This window comes from Oreochromis aureus, linkage group 23 (assembly GCF_013358895.1).
Source record: "Oreochromis aureus strain Israel breed Guangdong linkage group 23, ZZ_aureus, whole genome shotgun sequence".
NCBI classification, from domain to species: Eukaryota; Metazoa; Chordata; class Actinopteri; order Cichliformes; family Cichlidae; genus Oreochromis; species Oreochromis aureus.
Window position 1 is genome coordinate 5,222,804 of NC_052963.1, and position 22,553 is coordinate 5,245,356.

Sequence of the window (22,553 nt, forward strand, 5' to 3'; positions counted from 1 at the left end):
ATTTTCATGATAGGTTTTTGTAATTACTGTCCCATAAAACTGATTTCATAACTGCATTATTAAATATTTCACAAATATAAAACCCGTTAATGTGTTGAAAACAATGTGTTATCAATCTATTAAAGAAACAACTTCATTGAGGAGCACTACAACTGGAAATAAAACTGCATCTTATAAAACAATTATATGGAAAACTAAATATGGATCTAAAGGCAACAGGTGATTAGCTTAACTTAGCAATGACAATTTTGGGTAAAACCCCCCCAAAACAACAAGAAAATAAAAATAAAAATTAAATTGTAAGCTTTACAGGTGCTGGCAGTCTAATTCATCTTTGGAAAGAGCTTCTTTGGTAACACTACATTGCCTATAAAAGTAAATTCTCTGCATTTTTTTTACTCAAGTACAAAAGTATTACTGGATTAATATACCAAAATACCATTTTTAATGGACCCATGGGTGATATAGCATATTTTTTAGTCGCATCGGTCCTCTTAATTGGTTTGGGGGAATTTAAAACAAATAATCTGATGTTGTCTTTTATTTGGAAATTTAATTTGCAAAATTACATGTCAGCAATAACTATATAATAACTATGGTGACACTTGAACAAGTAAAAGAAAAAAATACAATTTCAAAATGATAACACAGAAGTAAACAAGTGTATGCTGTTATCAATGTCTTCAGTTGCTCACCATTACTGGTTGAATATAAAACCAATCTTACAAGTGCTTTTCCATTAAAACTGTATTGCAATGGTCAGTTGTGGACTTTTTTCAGTTTTTCTGATGTATAAAAAGAATATTTGCCTGCTAAGAGTGGAGGTGTAGGCAATGAGACAAAGCCAGTATCAACGAGATTAAAAAACAGACTAAATAAAAGAAAGACATTGATTGGCTAGCTTAAAATACCACCATACAAGATGTGTGAATCACATACAGTATTTGCCTCCTTACTGATTTCTTAGTTTTCTGCATATTTGTCACCTTTAAATGTTTCAGATCATTAAAGAAATTTTATAATTAGACAAAGAAAAATCAAGTAAATTGCAGTTTTTCAATGGTGATTTAATTTAGGGGGTCAAAAGTTATCCAATCCTACCTGTGCCTGTGTGGAACTGCAATAACCGGCAATGTGTCTTTGGAGGCTTTACAAGCATCAACAGCCTTGTTTAAGGTTAAAGTCTATTCTATTTATCTATTTGAATGTATTTAATAGTATTTCAAACCTTGTAGCATGATGTGTTCATTTTTAAGATCTTTAGGCCAACTTGACTTTACCAGACATGTTCTTTTCAAGTCCTGTTGAATATCTTGTTTCAACACGTCTGGCTTGGGTGGGGTTAGTGATAATGAACTCAGCTGTACAAAAAAATGAGGTTAATCTCATTTAGGCCCAGTTGGGTTTGCATTGCCTTTTTTTTCTCTTAATAAATAAAATCATTTAAAAACTGAATTTTGTATTTACTCTGATTACACTGACTAGTCTGACCTTTGTCTAATAATAAAATTTGTTTAAATTGAAAAATTGAAAAAAAAAAAAAAAAACTGTGACAAATAAGAAATCCGGGCAAATACTTTTTTTACCTCTTAAAAGACTCCTTTCACAAAAATAAATACTGTAGAAGTAAACAGCTATGCCAACCACTTCTTAGGTCTTTTCTACATACTTTATTATTTAAAGTATGGCATCAAGTCCTCACTTCTCTTGAATTTACAGCAGTAACAATGTTTCCCTGAGCGGTTAGCTGATCGGTGCTCCTGTTGTAACCAGCTTGTAATAGGCTCCCTTCAGGGCCATGAGCTGGTCGTGTGTTCCTTTCTCGATCACAATGCCTCTGGACATGACGGCAATGATGTCAGAGTTCTGGATGGTAGAGAGGCGATGGGCAATGACGATGCAGGTCCGTCCCTGTCTGGCTTTGTCCAGGGCTTCTTGCACAGTCTGTCACAGGACACATGAATTAGCGCTCACAAAGACACACACACACATACATAGTCAGGAGCCATGATCAATTCTCTCACATAGCAGACACACAAGCCTCAGAATTATAGCAATTTCACAATCATGCGTTGATTACTATCATTAGAATGTTCCAGAGGATCAGTACACTGCAGAGGCCTCTGCTCCTCAGCGTGGTTCAGCTATTTGAGCTGGAAAAGCTACGGCACAGGCCAAACTGACTGTATTCATCTTAAAAAGGCTCTACTGGAGGGTTGGTATGAACTGTAAGCTGTTGGTGATAATAATAGAGATGATGAATGGTAATGATGTTAATGATAATAATAATTAAGTGCCTGCTCTCTTTGCTCTGTGTACCCGGAGAATATCAAGCAGCTGCACTACATTGTGATGTTGAGTTTGTGGACTCAGCAAATGGAAGCTGTTCAGAGTTCAGCGAAGCATACCTTCTCGCTCTCGGTGTCCAGGGCGGAGGTAGCCTCATCAAGGAGCAGGATCTTAGGGTCACGTATGATTGCCCTGGCAATGGCAATGCGCTGCTTCTGGCCACGAGATAACTGAGACCCCTGAGAGCCCACGTTGGTGTCGTATTTCTGAGGCATGGAGAGAGAACAAAATTTGCATTTATAGGCAATTTTTCAATACAACGCCTAAAATAAGTAGACACTGAAAACGACATAAAGAAATAATGAGAGTAAGCAGAAAAAATTTGTAGTTAGTGATGCTGTTTTTTTTTTATTCTCCAAACATAGCTCAGCTGTTATGTCATGTACACAACAGTTGATTGCAAACTTCCATCTTGCATAAAAATGATTTTTGTGCAATCGCAGAAACAGCTATCTACTGCTGATAACACAATGTGAGCTCTTTCCAAGAGTTCTATTAGTGAAAGATCCCCGAACCCAGAGTGATGTTAAAGCTGAGTGTATGTGGAATTCAGCCAGGGAGCCACATTTTCCATTTCAACAACTAACAAAAACACTGATGAGCAGTCAGGCTTTTGTAGCATTGTAGCCACCATTTCTACCTGTGCCTGTTTCAATAGAATTGCTGTGGGAACAGCATTTTTCTGTCAGCTTTCCTGTCAGATTAAACACTAAAGGAGAAATCTCGTGTGTGTCCTCATTAAAACTGGGATTTGTGAGGGTGTGTGGGCATTTAGCAAAACAATTGTCATTGTTAACTTGAAGTTGTGTCAGTTAAGTCCAGAAAAGTAAAGGACATTTGTATCACATTGGAACATCCCAGACTTGACTATTAACAGCTTCCTGTTAAATTGAAAGTGGAACATACAAAATCTTGAATAATCAGGCTCCATAGTACCTTATTATCCTAACAGAGCACTTACTTGTGGTTCCCATCATGCCTCTCTACTGTGGGACCAGCTCCCAGTCTGGATTTGGAAGACAGGCACTTCTTGTACTTGTAAGATTAGGCTACTGTAGTTCGGGCTGGATCAGGTAACTCTGAAGCATCCCTTAGTTATCGTGCAATGAGCTTAGGCTGCCGGGGGGCTTTCCTTATCTCTTTTCACTCTCTGTGTGTCTATACGCCACTTTATTATATTATTGGCAATTATTAAACTCTGACTCTCTTTTCTATAGTTTGCTTTTTGCCCTGTATCTCTGTGCTCTCTTCTCCTTAACATCAACCCCAAGCGGTTATGGTGGATGGCCACATCTCCCTGAACCTCATTCTGCTGGAGGTTTTTCCCTCCACTGTTGCCAAGTGCTTGCTCACAGGGAGTCATCTGATTGTTGGGATTCTTTCTAATATTATTTACCTTGTAATATAAATGACACGACTATTGTTGTGTATTGGCACTATATAAATAAAGCTGAATTGAATTGTGATTTACATATTTGCTCAAGAAGTGAAAGATTGTTGGTTCAGTTCAAGCTGGAAGGGTGTCTGTTATAAACATCCAAAATCAAAGTTGATGTTATCAAATGTGTTGACTATCTGTAACAAGGGAGCAGCTGAATGTTGCTTTTTTAATACTAATTGTTTACCTTATTGTTGTCGGTAAATCCCACAAAATATCCAAAAAGTCCTTAATCGCTAGAAACGATTAAGTTAGGTGGCTGTGTTAATAATGTCTGGGGTGTTTTTTCATGTTGCCTTATAATAAAACATCTCCCTCTGCTGGTACTGCAGCTTAATGCAACTTACTGCAACTTTTGCATGCATGTCCATTTCACATGTCTGACGTATCTATTACTCGCTTTGCCTTGATACTGGGTTGGATTCTGAGCTCATGAGCAACTGTTTGTTTTCAGAGATAAGGTGCTCCACACAGGACAGCCACTACAAACATATGATTTATACCTGTCTCTGTTTGCCTTTCTATAACAGTCAGCGATTAATGGTGAAGCTTCTTCGGCTAGTCTTTGAAGAATGGGGCATAAATGACACATTAATGGCTTACAGAAGAAATTATTGAACCTCAGCCTTATAATGTGAAAACTAATGGATTTCACAAGGAACTTTGACATCTAAAGATCTAAAGAGTAGGCAAAAGTTAGGGATGCACAATGGTAAAATTCAGGGCTGAGAAGGTATTTAAAACAATCATTTTAAGTAATAGCTGATGACTGACTGACCGTAATCAAACCCAAGCTGCCCAATGCTTATCACAAGTGAATGTCCATATTAATGTGGACTAATCACATTCCAACATGCCTAATCAACATGTTAGAACAAGTATTATAATGAAGAAGAAAGTAGGAGGACACTCCAACCTGTGCACTTGATCGTCACTCAGTGCATAGAGTCCTTTTTCCCTGTTGTTTCCCTTTCCGGATTGACTACATGTTGCCAGCCTGTTTACTGCTCAAACAGTAAACTTTATTTAATTTTGTCTCTTTTTGAATCCCAGCCACAAGCATCATACACAAACTATTTATCGTACCTCAGGGAGGGCCATAACAAAGTCATGAAGCTGGGCCTTCTTTGCGGCCGAGATGACCTCATTCATGCTGATTTCTCGCAAGTTGTCGCCATACTTAATGTTCTCTGCGATGCTGCAGTCAAACAGGATGGGCTCCTGGGACACGATGCCAATCTTGGAACGCAGGAAAGACACGTTGACGCGAGTGGTGTCATGGCCATCAATCAGCTGCAGGAAGTAATTGATTTTTCCATTAGTACAAAGCAATGTAATAATCAAAAGACTAGAAATACAATCCAGTTAATGAGCCATCAGACTACTATCTGAACTGTAATTTCTCTCATAACTACGCAGAGGTGATCGTGTCCTTTTTAAATCTCAGACAGAGAATGAGGACTATGTGTTTCCAAACCACTTCCAGCTCAATTAGGGCCATTTGAATCCTGGCATGAATATCTTCCTGGCATAAAATCAAAACCATCATCCTGGGTAGAGTACTCCATTTTTTTTTAAATACAGCACAGAGTCAGCAAGAATGTCTGACTGAAAGATGAAGTGACATGAAATACTTCCACCACCGTGCTCACTGAATGTCCAGCAATTATTCTTTGACTGAGACAAATTACAAGTTTCACTTTCATAGTGACATCAAAGCATAAATGAGCCTCATTAGAAAAAAAGATGAAAGCAGACTATATACACAGTGTGACTCATTCATTCCAAAATGAGATATCTGACATTTCCAAAAAGGTCAGCAACTGCTGTGACAGTATAATATTGGCAGTTTTAAGTCAGAACTCCCCATTTTGTGCAGAGTCAGATTTTTTTTAAGGCTACGGTACGTGTATAAAGCTGCACGCTTTTTATCTTGTATTGTCACTGACATTGTGAACATGTCTGCTACTATATCCAACACTGTGTCTAGTAAATTAACTCTCCCTTTGTGTGCATGGATAGTGTCTTCTATTAGATGCCCCCCTGCTGGACTGTTGTTAGCAACATTACTGACAAAGTTGCAGACAGATTTGCACGAATGCTTTAGCAGAGGCTGGAGGTTGTTGCATCTTATTCTCCTGGGATGGTTGTGCATTGGCACATTACTATTACCACGGGGACGTGTCAAAAGGTTTTTGATCAGAAATAAATACGGGATACTCTTGTTTGTCTAATTATTGGCCCTTTAGCTTAGGCCTGGACATAGAAAAGACAAAATCCATCCAGAAAACTACTTTGTAGTAGACAAATAAAACCAAACCAAATCAGGTTTTCTGCAGACATATTCTCATGTTGCATCTTTTAATCTTGTTTTGTTTTTGGTTTTTTTTGCTTCCTCCTCTTGGGGCTGAATTCCAGTTCTGCTAAATTTCTGGATCTGGATCCAGAACCAGAAATGTTATAAAGATTCTTTACCAAGCTTGAATAGAGTGGAGAGGATTTTAAGTCTTGATGGAGCTGTGTCGTCTCAGACTGCTCTTGTTTCTTGATGGGATATGTGTATGTATAATAATACAATTACTTTACACTAAGCCTGTGAAGGTTCTCAGTCATCCAGGTCATTGTAGTCTAAGGAGCTTGGAAAGAAAAGCATCTGGACTTCTTTAAGTTTCCTTGAAGACGTTTCACCTCTCATCCGAGAAGCTTCTTCAGTTCTAAGAGCAACTGGTGGAGAGTCACAGATTTTAAGCCCTATGGGAGTGTCCCTCTGCCCAATCACATGAGCGAAGGTGTGAGAAGGGAAGTAGGTCACAATCAGCCAAGGTTTCCGGTGACCCTATTATGTGATTTACTGAGGTCAGATGGCCCAGGATGTGAGTGGCCGTTAAGGCGTCTGGGAAGGGATCTCAAAACTGGATTATAGATGTGTCTGTGAAGGTTCTCAGTCATCCAGGTCATCGTAGTCTAAGGAGCTTGGAAAGAAAAGCGTCTGGACTTCTTTGAGTTGCTTGAAGACGTTTCACTTCTCATCCGAGAAGCTTCTTCAGTTCTAAGGTCAATTGGTGGGGAGTCCCAGATTTAAACCCAGTGGGAGTTTCCCCCCCAAAGAGGGACAAAGGACCCCCTGATGATCCTCTACCTAATCACATGAGCCAAGGTGTGAAACCGGGTGGGGGTCCTAATCAGCCAGGGTTTCGGGTGAGCTCATTGTCAAACCTGGCCCCACCCTATCATGTGATTTTCTGAGGTCAGATGGCCCAGGATGTGAGTGGGCGTTAAGGCGTCTGGGAAGGGATCTCAAAACTGGATTATAGATGGCAGACAATTGGTGTCGTAAACCACCGCCTCTGTTCAAAGATGGTCGCTCACAGTGGACGTAAATGGCTTCTTTCACTCCTCTTTCAAACCATCTGTCCTCTCTGTCCAAAATGTGCCTCAGGTGTGTGTTCTTCTCTGAGTTGTGTAGATTCAGACTGAGGAGTGAGTGTTTTCGAAAGCAAGGTGTGAAATTTCCTGCGTTGTCTTTAGAGTGTTGGGCCCGCTGAGCCTTGTCCACAAACTTGTAAACCTCTTCTAAAATTGGAGAGGGTAGAAGGGTTTCCAGTTCCTGCAGCGTCTGGCTAATCTTGCTCTGGAGGGCATCTATAGTGAAATGGACCTGTCTTATCCTTTCACTTAGAAGCTGATTTTGTGCTCTCCGTAGAATCAAGTCCGCTCTGTATCCCCTCACAGTGGATCCAAGGCGCAGGCTCTTAGGAACAACTCTGCTTTGTCTGCATCTCAGGTTGAAATGGAGATGGTTCCTATAATCCGCTAGTTTTCTTGATTCCCTTTCATACTCCCGCACCAGTTGAAGGGTGTTTTATAGATGGCAGACAGTTGGTGTCATAAGCCACCGCCTCTGTTCAAAGATGGTCGTTCACAGTGGACATAGATGTCTTCTTTCACTTCAACTTTACACTAAAGTAGGGTGGTTTTAAATAAATATGAATGGACCACAATTGGCAAAGTGGATCTGACAGTTAATTACTGACAAAAAAAGGAATGCATTTTAGAAAATGTAATTAATATTTTCCTTATTAATTATCTAGTATTTTACCCAACCACAAACCATCTGCTCTAATTCAAAAAATTTTTCTTTATGTTCTTTAGAACTGTTGTCTTTGCATGCCCATGTCTTTCTGTGAAAATACTGAAAGACACTTAACATTTGAACATACAGTTCTTTTCAAATGATGAGCAGTACTTGTACGCATGGCAGACTGAATTTCAATTTCAATTAAATTCAATTGTTCCATTTTGTAAAGTGTTGGTTATTTTAATTAATAAATAAATTTAAATAATTTTCTGCATCCTTAAAAAGACAGGGGCTAATTCAGTTCATGAAAGAGAAGCAGGTAAAGCAGACTTTTACTAAAGGTAGCTAGCTTAGCAGATAGCAGTCAAGCAGACTGGAGCAGCCAGGTATCAAACCACCATCCTTCCAATTAGTAAATGACCTACTCTACATCCTGAGCTACAGCCACCTCACTAATAAAATAAAAGCTCTAAGATACTATTGGTATCTCCATTTTTTACAATATGGGCCACTCATTTGGTTTACATATTAAGCCTGTTGCATTTTGTCTCTCTTACCACTTTGCCATGGTCGGGATCATAAAACCTCTCCAGCAGCTGTACACTAGTGCTCTTCCCACAGCCACTGCTGCCCACAAAGGCCAGTGTCTGACCAGGTTTCACTGAAACATTCAGCCCATTCAGGACCTGGATGTCTGGCCTGGAGGGGTAGGTGAACTTGCACTCAATGAACTCAATGTTCCCTTGGAAGTTATCCTGAAAACAAAGCAGAGTGAGGGTGAGAGAGGATAAAAACACATTAAAAAAAGACATTCACCCACATTTCTTACACCCTCAAAGTGCATGGTACTTCACACATAACTTACGCACGACCTTACCCATTTTTCTCCCTTGTCATTGTAGACACTGATCTGAGGCACGCGGTCTAGTAGCTGGAAAAAACGTGCTGCTGAGATCTTGGCTTTGGCATAGTCAGGTGTGTAAGAGGAGGCTCTGCCGAGGGCTGTGCCACTGGTGACAATAGCTGAAATTACCCTGTAAGAGATAGCAACAGCACAATAGACCCCAGCAACAATGAAAGCCCACTGTACTGCACCATGACAACGTGGAAATACAGCCTACACACATATGCACACGATACACATTGGTCAAGTGTGGTCAGAATTTTTCACTCATCATGGGCAGTAACATTATGGTAACTTTGGACTTAAATTACCCCTTTGAATGTTCTTCCTCCAAGATGCATCTTTCATGACTTTAACGAAACAATCTTTTTTGTTGTTTTTTTAGCAACTCAATTGTTGTTCACAATTATATACAAGTTTGAAATTATACAGACAGGCTCAAATTTATACTTACACCCCCACTAATTGTAGGCTAAATGTACCTTAGCAAGTTTCACTTTGACCATATGCTTTTGGGAGCCATCAACAAGTTTATGCACAATTTACAAGAAGAAAAATCTACAAAGTTGTCTCGAGTAGGTGTCTGGGGGACTTAAAAAAGATGTCCTTATTACAAAAATCTTTTAACCCTTTACTGAAGTTATCTTTTTAGGATGATGCAGACTCATATTAGACATATACATCATATACATTGACTTGACTCTCACCTGAACACCAAACTGAAATGGAGCCCTTCTTTTTGCACCAAATAACCTCCAAACCTGTAGGAGGCTGAATTTGTCAAGAAAATTATGCACTGGGAAAAACCATAGCAAGCTCCATATATATTCGCCTTCTTCAGGGCTGCTTGATACGGCGCGTCCAGCTGGGCCTCATACATCTCCACAAAGGTCTTCTCCTTCCCCAAGCCAGCGATGGTGCGAATGTTGTTCAGAGCTTCACCAGAAATCTGCGCATAAAGGACTAGAGTAAAGTCTAAAGCAAGCCTAGTTCTTATGTGCTTTAATATGCAAAGGAGAAAAGGATGGCGATAACGTAGCTGCTCTTTCTTATCTATGTCCTGTTTTTTGCAGCTACAGTTATCTAGTTTCCGCCCTTAGGTATCATTAAATTTACATCTAATCCATCCATCCATTCTATCCATCCACTTTACTTAAATGGGTTGGGCTTACTACATTAGGATAATTCACATAGCATAAAGAAAGTTTGTAGTCCACTTTTTACTGTGAACTTTTCAGGCCACTGTATTGTCCTAAAATTTTATCAGTAGTTCCCTTTAGCATCATGACTGCATTTTGAGCATGGCTAGCCCCTACACCATTGGAGCCTGATAGTATTAACTGAATACTTCACTCCCCAAATTACAGGAACAAAAAAATTATTAAATTGAACCCTGGACCCTGATAAAAGTGCAGCTGCAGGTTTTTGAAGGGATGAAACCTGCAGCCTAAAACTGTAGTTAGGGACTGTAATGATGCATTTTACTTGTCATTCTGTATCTGAATAATGCGCTTGTACTATTTTCAGACTGGAGGATGATGTAAAATTATATGAAATGCAAGTAAAATAGGTATCATATCTGACCTGTCCAGCGGCTTCCATGGCCTCCTTGTCCTGTTTGGCGAAACCTGTGAGCATTGAAGCCTGGAAGCCACCTGACAGAGCAATGAATGGCAGGAAGCAAAGGATCAGCAGTGTGAGCTTCCAGCTGAAGTAGAAGGAAATGATAAGCGCAACGCCAATGTTTGCCAGAGAGTTGACGATCATGCCGATCTGTGAGCCCGTAGCCTTGGAGGAAGAGAGCAATGATGTCACTTGACTCAGACTTCTGGTGATTGTCCACATGGACTGAACAAAATTTTAATGCATCTAAGATTCTATGAAAACAAGCTATTACAAAATTCTTTTCAGTTGTTTATTCTCAAACTTGCTAGAATTAAGAAACATGTGCAATTTAGGCTAAAACTGTGATTTAAAAAGAAAAGACATAAACTACATAAATGATAGAAATTACATTCTAAGCTGAATATGACTTTTTAGAATTTATTGAAAAGTGTAAAAAGAAACAGAAAGCTCAGCAGCTTAAGCAAGAGTTCCAATGATACCAATGATATCAAGGAATGGCTAGCTGATAGCCCAGGTTAGGCTAAACTAAAGCTAAAACTATAAATAATCTTATCAGAAACAATGTGTGACATCACAGCATATCCATCTTTTATACTGTCTTTGGTTTCGGCATCCAGGTAGCTGATTTAATCATAAGCATAACTTTATAGCCCAATATACATGAACATGTACTTTATTTGTTTATTTATGTTTTTTAAATTAAAGCTGTAACTCACTCCTTGCACTTGTGAGGCATCAGTGGCCAGACGTGTGGTCAGAGCTCCTGGACTGTTCCTGTGGTCATCAAACCATCCAACCTCTTGGCCCAGCATGGCTTGGAAGCCAAGCCGACGTAACCTGCGGGTCAGCAGTTCTCCAGACTTAGAGAAGGCGTAACCCTGGAGACACACGCACACCCAAAATATTAAATCTAAAAAACTTCCACAGTGATTTCATACTGAATGTGATCTACTGAATGAGTAACCTCAAAAAAAAGGTTTCCCACTCATAAATTGAGTATAAAGAACCGCCTTTGCTTTGCAGGATGTAAGGAAATGTTTTCCTTCAGCAGAAGGCATTTATTTACCAAAATGAACAGGTCTCTTATGACCTTCCTTCAACCTTGACCACCAGCAGGTGGTAAAGGCTGCAAAGAAGCACTAAAGAAATCAGTATTGCAAGCAAACTACTCTACCTGCAGCAACTGGGTGAAGAAAGAGACAATGCCAACCACAACAAAGAACAGGCAGATACTGTTGATCTCCTTCCTCTGAGCCACAGGATCTTGTATTGAGAAAGTCTAGAACACATATAGGCATTTAAAAAGTGCTTTCAAATAAATGAAGAATTTCATAGACTTATTCCATTTGATTTTATTTCAGCATAGAGTAAAGGGCTGTTTGAATATTGGGGTTTGAGTATTAGTAAGACTAGGAAAATGCTATATAAAAGCCATTCCATTATACTAGCCAGCTAATATATCATTTACACAGATAATGTATTGGTCACCAGAGTTACTCCATAACATGAACGGCGCATTGAAAAGTACAGCATACTTACGATGTAAGATGGGAAATCATTCTTTTTTACACCAAATTACCAGGAAATAATAAAATTATGCAAAAGTATTTAAAATTATCTGTGCAGTACTAAAAATATTTATGCACCACTTAAACTGACATACATTATAATCACCCCCCCCCACACACACACACACACACACATTCTATTGTACCTAACGTTATTTGTATGTAAATAGAATTACATTGGGTTTTTTTTAAATGCACTGAAGTTCAATTTAATTACAGTGTAATTATGCACTTAGTTGCAGGTCATTTTATTTGGTGCATGGGAGCATACATTGCTCTATATGTCTTTCAGCAATGGTGATGCCTTTCCAGTAGTACTAGTGCACCTCCAAACCATAAGAGATGAAGGACTCAGTTTGGCAATAATAGATTTAACTGAAATACATCTAACTGCTTGCTTGGTGATTGTGCAGACATTTTGCCACTGTTCCGTTCTTCCTGTGGAAAATGTCAGTGCTAGAAATTCACAATATTATTGAGTGAATTATATGAGGTTGACATAAATGCTTTCCTGACCTAAACTGTATACTGAACAATATGAAGGGAACACTGCATTTTCAGCTTCTGGTGCGACCATATGTTGACTGTTGCTTTTGCCCCTCGTTTGATTTGTACATCTGGTTTGGTCCAAAACTTAATGCCTACATTCTGCATATAGCAGCTTTCAGATTCAAAACATGACACTTGAACCTCACCGCCAGGATTTGACTGAACAGCAGAGAGTAGACGGGGTTGACCCCTCCATTTACTGCAGCCCCAATGGATCCAAAAAGCATATATGGCCACTCAGGTGCGTTGTACTTCAGGATCCTGGCGACTGGAGCAGGTTCCACAAGTTCATCGTCCTCTTCTAGGAATGCATTCTGAGCATAAACATATAAAGTTATATTACGCAGGAGCATTATAATAATATAAGGTTTAAGCATGGATTGAAAAAACTACTAATACAAACAAGTAGTTTTACACTCCACTGGTTTATAACTTTTGTTGGCTGTTTGTTGGCAAACTCTTCATACATATACACACCCACACATGCACACCTTGTAGTTATCTGGTTGGGATATAGAAATGTCTCCAGTTGGAACAGAGGCTTCTGGGATCAGGTTTGACAACTGGGACCTGGACCGCTGGCGGATGGAGGCTCTGCAAAGAATTAATTAGTTAATTACAGAAAAAAAAAGAGTAATGCACATTGTAGGTTACTCAATATTGTAGGTACTCGAGTTTGTCAGCGGTGCTGCTATTGTGGCACTCATTAATGGATGCTTGTATTGGGGTGACAGAGTACCTCTAGCCTCTTCTACTGTTGTACCTGTTGTATAGTGGCTGGATGATAGTGTCAGCTAAATGTTCCAAATGTCAGATTAAATGCAAAAGGGTAATTAAGCAAATTAAGGTGCCAGTTTATACACTGACAAAAGTCAATTTCAGCTACAAAATGACTACTATAATAATCCTATTTAGATGCACAGTCAGGCCCAAGAAAATGGATAAAAACTCAAGCAAGAAAATGAGCAAATGTGATGAAGAGAAGGAGTGATTGGGAATGAGTTTGTGTAATACCTCAAACTGTCACGGTAACTGCCTGCTCTAGATAGCTTTAGTCTCTCGGGCTCGTCTTCATGGTCGGCCACTAAGAAATAAGAAATCCAATAGAAGGAGATGGTCACATTCACTAGATTCTTGTAATTTCTACATGCATAAGTCTTTCAAAAAATTTAGATTGAAGCAGAGCGGATTTCGTCATTCCCAAAGGGCTGGACCTACTTTGCCGAGCCTTTTCATTCAGAGCTTTGTCTCCTTGGCTCTGCAGGGTGACAAGAGTGAAGTAGACACCCTTCCTCTCCAGAAGTTCATTGTGTTTTCCCCTCTCTACGGCCCGGCCGTGCTCAAAGCCCACAATCACATCAGCATTCTTTATGGTGGAGAGACGATGAGCAATAGAGATAGTTGTGCGGCCCAGCCGTACCTGTGAGGAAATTCAAATTACTTAAATATTTATATTTGAGCATTTGTTCTTTATTCCCAAAACAGAGGCTGAAAATTTTAGTTTTGTCAGTATTTGGCCCTTGTAGTGACGGTGGCAGCCATTTTTAAGAAGTCTTAAATATTTTCAACCTTTCAATATTAAATATCTAATTTAGTCATAGATGAGCCAGACATACTTTATCCAAAGCTTCTTGAACTACAGCTTCACTCTCGTTATCAAGAGCCGAGGTAGCCATGTCCAGCAGCAGGATACGAGGGTTCCTGACCAGCGCTCGAGCTATAGCAATCCTCTGTTTCTGCCCGCCGCTCATCTGGCCTCCACCCTCCCCGACCAAGGTGTCAAATTTCTATCAAGGAATGAAAAAAGTTGTCAGCCAGTGCTTAAACGTTGTGATCACCTATAAATCTTAGAAGCCTATTGCTCATCTGCACCTGTGGCAGGTCCATGATGAAGTTGTACGCGTTGGCCTCCTTTGCAGCAGTGATGATGTCCTTGTCAGAGACACCGGGGCGACCGTAGCGTATGTTTTCTGCAATGGTCGTGGCAAACAGCACAGGCTCCTGCTCCACTATGCCGATCAGAGAACGCAGCCACTGGATGTTCAGCCCTCTGATGTCATGACCATCCAGGGTCACCTGAGATGGAGGCCACAGAGAGCAGGTGCTTGTGCTAAAATTGATGGATGATGTTATTAAAGCACTTTGCTGCTATAATGCATTTCCTTGTTTCTTCCTTTCTTTGCAACAATCCTAGTTTCAAATCATAGGGTTGTTAGTCTTATGGATGCCCTTCATCGGGCAATAACAGGCTATTTTCTACTCAAGAAGCTTAAAGAAATAAGACAGTGTGGGGTGTATGGGCCTGTAATTCCAGTAAAAGTGAAAAATGAGGCTGTTAGGATCCATTTGCTGAATAATGAAACGGATTATCGTGTACTTCCATCAGCCTTAGGGGATGGTTATTTTAAAAATAGCTAGAATAAAGCTTCAAAGGATGGAGGTGTGTATCCAGGTAATCATCAGACTCTGATGAAAGAGTCTGATGAATGATGAGCGTGACCGATTGGAGCTTCACACCTACCATCCCCTCTTTAGGGTCATAAAAACGCTGGATGAGTTGAATGGCGGTGCTCTTCCCAGCTCCGCTTGGCCCCACAAAGGCTGTGGTCTCCCCCGACTTCACTACAACATTGAGCTGGTCCAGGATCTGAGCAAAGACAGGACACAAGATCCTGAAACCAGAACCATCTCAACTATGCATATGTGTGTAGATGTCTGTAAGTACCTTTACTTCAGGTCTGGATGGGTAGTGGAAGGTGACATTGTGAAATTCAATGTCCCCTTTGACCCTGTCGAGCTTATATCCAGCTTCAGATAAGCAGTCAATCTCTGGCTCCTGGTATTATTTTAAAAGTTGCAATGTTAAAAAAAAGGTCAATGGTTTTCTGTGGAAATGCTTAAAAGATATCAAGTCAAGTCTTCTCACTCTGTCTATAGTCTCAAAGATTATAGTAGCAGCTCCACGACCTGACGCAAATGCCTCCAGACACGGAGAGGCTTGCCCCAAATTCATGGCTGCTATCAGAACCCCAAAGAACACCTGAAATAATATATAAAAGTCAGTATATTAGTACTCTTCAGTGTAACAAATCGGGATTTTATCAAGAGTGATGAAAGGTTATTTTAAAAAGTGCCACTTTGCTGTTTTATCTTGCACTAATAAACATGTGTAAAGCAAAATAAATAGGGTAGAAAAGTCAAAAGGTTAAAAATTTAGATGAGCAGGATTTACCAGTTATTATAGGCTGCAATTCATATTTTGGCATAGTATATGTGATACCTGCAGCAGTGTTCCTGGTGTGTATTCTTTAGTGTCCACAACCAGTGAGGAGCCATACCAGAAGGCCAGACCATAACAAAGGAAGATAACCAGCCACATAAAGCCAGTGAAGAAACCCATAATCAAACCCTTTCTAATGCCCCAGCGCTGAGCCGAGACCAGGTTCCTGTCGTACCTTTAGAAGAAAAGAAGAGTTCACTTGAGCTACCCTTAGAAGTACAAAGAAAATCGCAAACATGCTGTACTTTTCTTGTATACCTCACCTTTGCACTTCCTTTTTCTCTCCTCCAAAAGCAGCCACAGTTCTGATGGAGGACAGGACCTCGTCAGCTACAGACCCAGCTTTAGCATAGGCCTGCAGCTCCATCCCGGTTAGCTTAGCCACAAACTAGTTACAACAAAGTGATGCCAAGTTAATGGAGAGGAGAAGTGAAGCTGAAATGTAAAGTTAAATCAAGTCTTGACAAGTCAAGAGAGGTTTGTTCAACAAGACAAGAGAAATGAATTTGACAATTTACCCCCTGAGGTCAAAGTAATCAACCCCAACAAGAATAGTCAAAAAGTTGTTTAGTCATAAAATCAAGCTAAAATCTTAATATCAAACAAGTCTCACCAGAGCCATAAGACCCGCTCCGACACCAATCAGCGGACTTGCTGCGATGATGACAAGTGTTAACTTCCATCCTTTCACAAAGCCAACGCAAAAACCACACACAAAGGTGGTGAAACGCTGCACAAATATGGAAACTTGATCCGCAATGGCATCATTGATCTTGTTTATGTCACTAGAATAGAGATATAACAGTTGTAATATAGATAAACCATAGTCGTCCATATCATCACGTTCTACTCACTCTGACATGCGAGTGTTGAGCTCCCCGACGGAGGTGCAGTCGAACCAGCCGATCTCCATCCTCATCACTTTGCTGAAGTACAATTTCCTGATGAGCTGAATCTGCTTGGCAGCAGCAGTCACCCACAGGGAGATCTGTCAGTTGTTAAAGAGAGGTTATGTTCACTTTTGTTAATTAGCAAATATAAAAGCAAGCGGGGCAGCAGTGTGTCATCAGGACCTGCACTCTTCCTCCTGACCTCGTTTTTGATTTATAAAAAGACAAATTACACCTGTGAAACAGCTAAAGGGGCACTTAACACATGAAAGGGCACTCATCACTTAAGAGGTAGGTTAACACTAAGCATTTGAAAAGATATGCACATTCCACATAGTCTTCTGATGCTCAGGAGGAGCATTGCTGAGAAAATAATCCAGATGGTTATTTTGCAATGTTGTGCAAAATTTCTTTTTATTTTTTACTGGCCAACGGAGTCATGTGATATTTCCTCAGCAGAAACCAAGTGCATATTTTGAATTTAAAAAGGACTGGAATATTTACATTTGCTCTCATTTGTTTGGTGTGTCAGAAGTGTTACCCTATCAGCAGTGACATTTATAAAAAAAATAAAGTAAGCAAATAAAGCAGGCATTAGTAGAATTTTCAAGCCATCTTATTTCTTAATTGCTGGAGTAAAATCAAAGATGACCTGAAACCTTTTACTAGAAGAAGCTGCTCAAGGCCTGCACCAGACCTGTTTGAAATCCTTCACTTTTTATCCTGTGCAGCTTTTCAAAAGGTAGAATGAGGCTTTTAGTAAACTCTCATTTTCCCCGGGTTTATAGGTTTTATCATCACTTACAGCGATCTTCAGATTCAGGTTAGCCTGACCATTGTAAATAACCTAGTATTGTTCCAAATGTCCTTTTGGCAGTTAGGTTAGACATCCCTCCACTAACACCTCCACTTCTAAAACAGAAAATGCCACAGGTCCTGGTTGTTACTTGTGGTAAACTGATTGACATAAAATAGCAGTAATAGAATAGCCTTTTACTGTCATTGTACATGTACAACGAAAAAGCATAAGCATAAAGAAACAGCAGCACAGAGCAAGGAGAGATATTGGAAAGCGACGTTAATAGATTAGACCTAGGCTCATCAGATTTTCCTGATTGTGACTCTAGGACAGGGGTGTCCAACTCCAGGCCTCAAGGGCCGGTGTCCTGCAGGTTTTAGATGTGTCCTTGATCCAACACAGCTGATTTAAATGGCTAAATGACCTCCTCAACATGTCTTGAAGTTCTTCAGAGGCCTGGTAATGAACTAATCATTTGATTCAAGTGTGTTGACCCAGGGTGAGATCTAAAACCTGCAGGCTCTTGAGGCCTGGATTTCCCCACCCCTGCTTTGTAAGATTGCATTGTTCGCTTTCAACTTGCATCTTCATTTCTTTGGGACCATTCTAAATGTGTCTTCTCGATTTCTTTTTATGGTGTTTCTTTAAGTATATTGTGGGTAGGTGTTGCAAAGACAGTACTGGGATCCAGCGTAATCCAGATCACAATCTGTTGCAAATTACATCAATCATTAACTGTGTTGTGGTAAAAAATAAATAAATAAATAACTGGAAATTAAAAGAACAACTGAGCTGTTAGTTTTTCTGCTCAGCAATACAAATAACTCTTAAAAAAATATATTGTGTTTTACTGTTTTTTCTGCATTTTGTAAAACAGTAACATACAAGGATCATAATTTAGCATTAAAAATATCATTTTGATTAAAAGGAAAATCGTGGGGGGGGGGGTCAGGGCTGAGCAGGTCAAGGATGAGCTGATCTGAGTCAGAGTGCAGTTGATTTCTGTGCAGAGCAGCAGGGAAGTTGAACTAACTTCCATGTAGTCAAAGCATTAAAAACAGTATCATGTTGGCTGGGTGTTTTTTTTTTTTTAATGAGTAAAGGATGACTTATAACACGAGTGTGTTTATATTAAAACATTCAGTGACTAACCTGAAGGTATCCTAGCAAGAACACAGCTGCTCCAATCCCAACGTAATAGAAGGCAAACATCATCATTTCATATTCAATGTCAAGAAGCCTGTAAGTTAGCACACATATTATTCAAAAGTCACACATGAGGACTACAAAACACATAGAGAATACAATGCAGAGGTCACAGCTTGAACTATATTTCATTTTGACAAATGAAATATTGTATTTCTCACAACCCACTTACCCACATGTTCTGTTCTCCAGTGGTACGAACATCTCAAGAGTTGAATTGAGAAGGCCGATGTCTGACTGGTTTACGGGCGCTGACAGGTTGTACGCTGCAGTGTAGTTCTTTTTCCACTGGATGGTGTTGTTCACGCACTCCTTGCGGTCATCACTGAGTTCTTGTAGCTCGATGTCGTACTCAATGAAGGTGTCAGTGAGCAGGCCGAACACCAGCAGCATGAGAGGCTGGGCTGAGCCATGTAGCAATGCGCACACGCAACCCACCACCATCATCTGTATGTCTTTGCACGTGGCAAAGCGGAACTGGGCAGGTGCATCAACACAAAGCACACACTAGATTAGGTGGATCCAAATCGATAAAGGAGGGCAAGTTGCAAACAGTGTTAAGGCATTTTTACCAGCTCAAAGAAGCCGACTCTAATGGCTGGTTGCTCTTCATTTTTCTGAGCTCTATTTAAAATAAAAGTCCAATGAGTTGATTATTTACTCAAATGTGACAAAGTATTCAGAGCCTGCTGTTTGCTACTTACTTTTCACCCTTCTTGGAATGTGTAATTGTTCTGTATGGAAAACAGGACAGTTAGTAACTAGACAAACAGATACTTGAGAAACACATTCATGCAGGGCTTATGACGAATTCATGAGTTTAATGTATTCATCAAGAAATGAACAAGTCATATCTTTATACTTAATGGGTCATCAATTGATGATTGCTTTTCAACTGTCTCTATATTTAAGCTTAACATTTAAAGTAAATTTGAAATTAAATGATCTATTAAATATTCAGGAAGATCAAGACTTCATAAGAAGTGTCATTTAAAGAAAAATCAGATGATTAGATTATTATGTAAAACAGAGTACTTTTCTAACCCTTTAAACTTGTATTAACAAGGTTGCGATATACCAAACTTTCAAGTGATTGAGTTGAATCTAAAGACAGTGATGTGTCGAGCAAAATGAACAGAAACTGTACTGATACAGTCATTTTTAAAAGCATTAAATTATTAGTTGATCCAGAAAAAAAATAATAAGACTGATAATGATTAAGGTATTTTACTTAGAAAATTCAGATATTTAAAAATTTCTCATGATCAATAAATAAAACATGAAACTTACATATATGAGCCAGTTGGTTCTGTAAGACAACAGATACATTATTTATATCTGTCATTGAAACTAATTTTTATAAAATGAAGTTTGACATCATTTTCATTGTTGACTATAACTCAGTTTTCTTATAAGTTCACTACATTAAAAATTGCACATTACCTTCATCTGAAACCTCATAGCTGTGGTTTTCCTGTCCTAGCTGTTTTATGCTTTGCAGTTTCACAGATCCTGTTGGCATGTTGAGTCATCTAGGAAAAGAAAAAGAAAACAAAATTGAAATCCCACTAGCACCAGCGTGCTTTTTTTGTTTGTTTTTTGCACAGAGAAGATCTTACAAATCTGTTATCCTATTTATCCTTAATTGAGGTGTATCATAAATCCAAGTCAGATTAAACTGGCAGTCCAGTATCCTAACATGAAGCTGTTTAATCCCCAGTGGTTGTCACAGCGTGCCACTTGCGAAGAAGCTGAAATACTGAATACCTTGGCAGCTAATCGCGTGCTGTTATTGAACAGATTAGGCCTTTGTTGGAACAGGGGGTTGGATTGTTTTGTTAGAAGGTAAGTGACCTCTCGGTTTTTTGCTGCTGAAACGGCCAATGACCTTGCCAAAGCAAACCTTTAACTTGTAAAGGCCAACCACCGTTTATCCTAGTCTAATGTCAAGCTGAATGTTAGACTCCATAGCTTTTGAAACTGTGTAAAGCTGTAGTAGGTTATGGTTCTATCTCCATAAACTATCATAATTCTCTACCAATTATAATCATACTGTAATAAGTAGAAGATTATGGTAGGCCAATTTTAGCATTTTAATAAATGCAATACATATAAATACATATTAATGTGAGCCCCCCCTAATTTCTTTACATGTTGCTTTCATTGTGAGATTATTATATTATCTTATGCCATGTTATACCCCTGATTAATGATTGTGAAATTATTATGTAGTTTTAGTTTGCTTTATTCTCCTGAAGAGGTGATAACTATTAGATTTATTAAACTGATTTGTATTAGATTAGACTGCTGATTTATTGTGAATGAATGGTATTGTTTTATGATGCATTATACTGCTGAGTTATAAGAAATACCGTTTTCAGAGAGTCATGGCCTTATTTGTCTGATTAGAAGAGAACAGAACATACCAGAGAGATTTTCTGCCCCATCTCATCAGGAGGAGATAAAACAAGGAGCCGAGGTCATAACTTAGGCGCCGTGTGAGAGAAAGAATGTGAATGGTTAGATTTTTACGACTAGGTGGGGGCCACTAGAGGCTATAAGAGGCTGAGTAACCCTCCACCAGTTTGAGACTTGCTGTGACCCTCTTCATGCATGTCTCCCCATCATGATGGCTTGTGCTCATAAGTGTTGAATTGTATGGAAATAAATGATTGTTGATTGAGCATTTATACACCGAGTATTGTCCTTCCTTCAGCCCAAAGATTAAAAGAATTGGGAGATTTTAACATCATAGAGCCAGAAAACACTAAAATGCTATGGGGCAGTTGTTGAATTTGAATATAAGAAACTTGTATATGTATATCCAACATGACTAATTTAAATTTCTCATCTAAACATAGTTTAGTCTTGCAATTTTCACATATTGTTTAAGGGCGTTCAGTCTCTTACGATGAATTATGCTCAAATCAAAGAAAGTGGTCCTGTTTTCTCTGGAAGTTATGCCCCTTGGAAAGGAGTTCTGCAGGAAAAAGTGCCTGCACTGTTGCTTTGAAAACTTTACTGCGGTCTTGAGTTCTAAACTTTGAAAAGCTAAAATACCAGTAAGAAAAAGTGTAAATCCTTTATATTTTGATAGGTAACATTTTGTTACACTTTTTGGGCTGGTTACAGAGCAACATGAAAGGAAAGTGTAGGCTCCAGTTAGCTAACGTTAACCGATATCAAATGATGATGTGATAATCAAACACAAGGTGAGTTAAGATTGTTTGAACATTTTTAAACTTAAATTAACAGGCCATTATAAACTTGCATCAGTATCTGCTGTAAGTGGTGTAAGTCTAAACAATTACATAGGATATAGGATTTCAAATTGAAAAATATCGAGTTTGTGACCTCAACCTCAAGGTCGGGGGTCAGAGACCAATTTTTCTGGAAATCTTCTAAATGCAATCATTTGAGAAAGACGTCACCTAGGAACTGATGCTATAGCTGTGTCTACTAGAAGGCTGAGAGGTACCACTGGCCATCATTACTTTTATTCTTATTCTAAAAACTGTCTGTTAGTATTATTATCAGTGTGGCTGCTCTGTTGGAAGTGCATCAGCAGTTACATTACCAGCAAACTGCCTCGCTATAAACATGCATGCTGACAGGATGACATAGTTTCTGCAGTCAGTAGCTATGGGAATGTACACAGACTGAAGATTCAGTGTAACAGTTGTCCAAATGTTGTAGATCCTCTTTACAAGCCCTGAAAATTAAATAACATTAGATTAAATTAAGAACTTGAGTTTCCAGCTAATCTAAGCTCGAATGCTACCTCTGTGTTCACTGTAGTAATGACCTGGCCATCCTTTTATTTTGTGGGACAGTAAACAGCATGCACAGTATTTAGAAAGGTACAT

The 22,553-nt window shown here is 39.2% G+C and overlaps 2 protein-coding genes across 2 annotated transcripts in view; one reads left to right on the plus strand and one right to left on the minus strand.

Moving 5' to 3' along the window:
- Positions 1–14,463, plus strand: part of LOC116321017 (5-hydroxytryptamine receptor 3C-like) — a 39,918-nt gene extending 25,455 nt beyond the window's left edge. Inside the window, exon 4 of the mRNA XM_039606512.1 lies at positions 14,394–14,463. Coding sequence (XP_039462446.1) covers positions 14,394–14,401 — 8 coding nt within the window. The 3' untranslated portion in view covers positions 14,402–14,463. The remainder of the gene's footprint in view (positions 1–14,393) is intronic.
- Positions 529–20,597, minus strand: LOC116321002 (bile salt export pump-like). The gene is made up of 29 exons (XM_031740746.2): positions 20,307–20,597; positions 20,131–20,219; positions 19,978–19,996; positions 19,392–19,421; positions 19,260–19,311; positions 18,860–19,164; positions 18,634–18,721; positions 16,647–16,780; positions 16,406–16,577; positions 16,056–16,180; positions 15,793–15,967; positions 15,439–15,552; positions 15,238–15,348; positions 15,034–15,159; positions 14,385–14,588; positions 14,129–14,299; positions 13,731–13,932; positions 13,527–13,596; positions 13,004–13,106; positions 12,659–12,826; positions 11,570–11,674; positions 11,112–11,273; positions 10,354–10,557; positions 9,477–9,718; positions 8,743–8,899; positions 8,423–8,620; positions 4,874–5,080; positions 2,409–2,555; positions 529–1,944 (listed from the first exon to the last, which is right to left on the minus strand). Exons 2-29 carry the CDS (start codon positions 20,207–20,209, stop codon positions 1,744–1,746), a joined length of 4,071 nt encoding a protein of 1,356 aa, XP_031596606.1. The 5' UTR covers positions 20,210–20,219; positions 20,307–20,597; the 3' UTR covers positions 529–1,743.
- Positions 20,598–22,553: the final 1,956 nt, after the last annotated feature.